Source organism: Sinocyclocheilus anshuiensis, unplaced genomic scaffold, assembly GCF_001515605.1.
Source record: "Sinocyclocheilus anshuiensis isolate Anshui unplaced genomic scaffold, SAMN03320099.WGS_v1.1 scaffold29, whole genome shotgun sequence".
Lineage (NCBI taxonomy): Eukaryota > Metazoa > Chordata > Actinopteri > Cypriniformes > Cyprinidae > Sinocyclocheilus > Sinocyclocheilus anshuiensis.
Genome location: NW_015539835.1, coordinates 338274 through 339733, shown reverse-complemented (window position 1 = coordinate 339733; position 1460 = coordinate 338274). Strand labels below are relative to the sequence as shown.

Here is a 1460-nt window from a genome sequence, read left to right as displayed (position 1 = left end):
TATATATAATATAAATTATATGAATATAAATATATACATGTAAATATTTTCTAAATATATACTGTATGTGTATATACATTATTGTGTATATACAGATATATTAATCGCGATTAATCGATTTGACAGCACAAATTTTCACAAAATATGCATTTCTCTCATTAGATGAGAGATCATGGTTAGAGAGTCGGACTTGTAACCAGAAGGTTGCGGGCTCGGGTCTCAGGTCCGGCAGGAATTGTTGGTGGGGGGAGTGAATAACCAGCACTCTCTTCTGCCCTCAATACCACGACTGAGTTGAGACCCTTGAGCAAGACACCGAACCCTCAACTGCTCCCCGGGCGCGACAGCAATATGGCTGCCCACTGCTCCGGGTGTGTGTTCACGGTGTATGTGTGTTCACTACTGTGTGTGTGCACTTTGGATGGGTTAAATGCAGAGCACATATTCCGAGTATGGGTCACCATACTTGGCCACACGTCATTTCACTCACCTCACTCACTCACTTAATATGTTTTACTTAGCGTATCAACACAGTCAGATAAAAAAAGTGTACTGTCAAAAAAAATATTACATATATTATTAATGAAAAATCTAACATTCGAGTCAAATTGCACATTTGTTTTAATAACATTCTAGTGACCATATCCGAATAATTTAAACGTTGCTATTTTAAAAACAAATGACAGGCAAAATGTTTTGTCCCATGTGTCATGAATCAGCACTATATTAATTACATATCCCCCAACACACAGTTATGTGCACTATGTAATTGCTCATTTTAACCCACCAGAATTACGCTATAGTTTGATCATAAAAAGCTGCTCACTTTCATCTGTTTTCCTCTCATGAAGGTGTGGATGAAGCCACTATTGTGGAGTTGATAGCAAAGAAGAGCAATGCACAAAGACAACAGATCAAAGAAGCTTATCAGCAGAGCACAGGAAAAGTAAGCACATCCAACAATGTTTGTCTTTGGCCTGTTTAAATGTGTAAAGGTGGTCTGCATGTAAATGTGAGATTGGAGGGATGGAGGATGTTCAGAATGTGTCCATTCATAATTCTCAGTTATTTTTAATTGAAATATAAGCTTTGACTCAGATTTTCAAGATAGTTTTAAAGATGACAAATAGACACAAAATAGAACTGCAAGCAAAATTAGGAAGCCGAGCACATCAGTGACATCATGTACATGCATTAAGCATGGTCCGAGGATTTAAAAAACTATGATTGTTATAGTTCATTAACTACAGTACGATTGAACTATGATTATGCCAATAGTTTCAAAGGTCATGAGCAGATGTTGCTTACATTTACAAGATTTTACCAGCAGATGGCACTCTTAAGTCATAAGGTCACATATTCAGTTTTATTCTAATGCATTAAAGGAAAAATCTACATAGCTGACAGTTCAACAATTGCGTGTGTGTGTGTGTGTGTGTGTGTGTGTGTGTGTGTGTGCG

At 37.2% G+C, this 1460-nt stretch overlaps 1 protein-coding gene across 4 annotated transcripts in view; it reads left to right on the top strand.

Annotated features, from left to right (window-relative positions):
• Nucleotides 1-1460, top strand: part of LOC107684345 (annexin A1-like) — a 9511-nt gene that overhangs the window by 3516 nt on the left and 4535 nt on the right. For all 4 annotated transcript variants that reach the window (XM_016480583.1, XM_016480584.1, XM_016480581.1 and 1 more), the window contains exon 4: nt 852-946. In XM_016480583.1, the coding sequence (XP_016336069.1) occupies nt 852-946 (95 nt within the window). The remainder of the gene's footprint in view (nt 1-851; nt 947-1460) is intronic.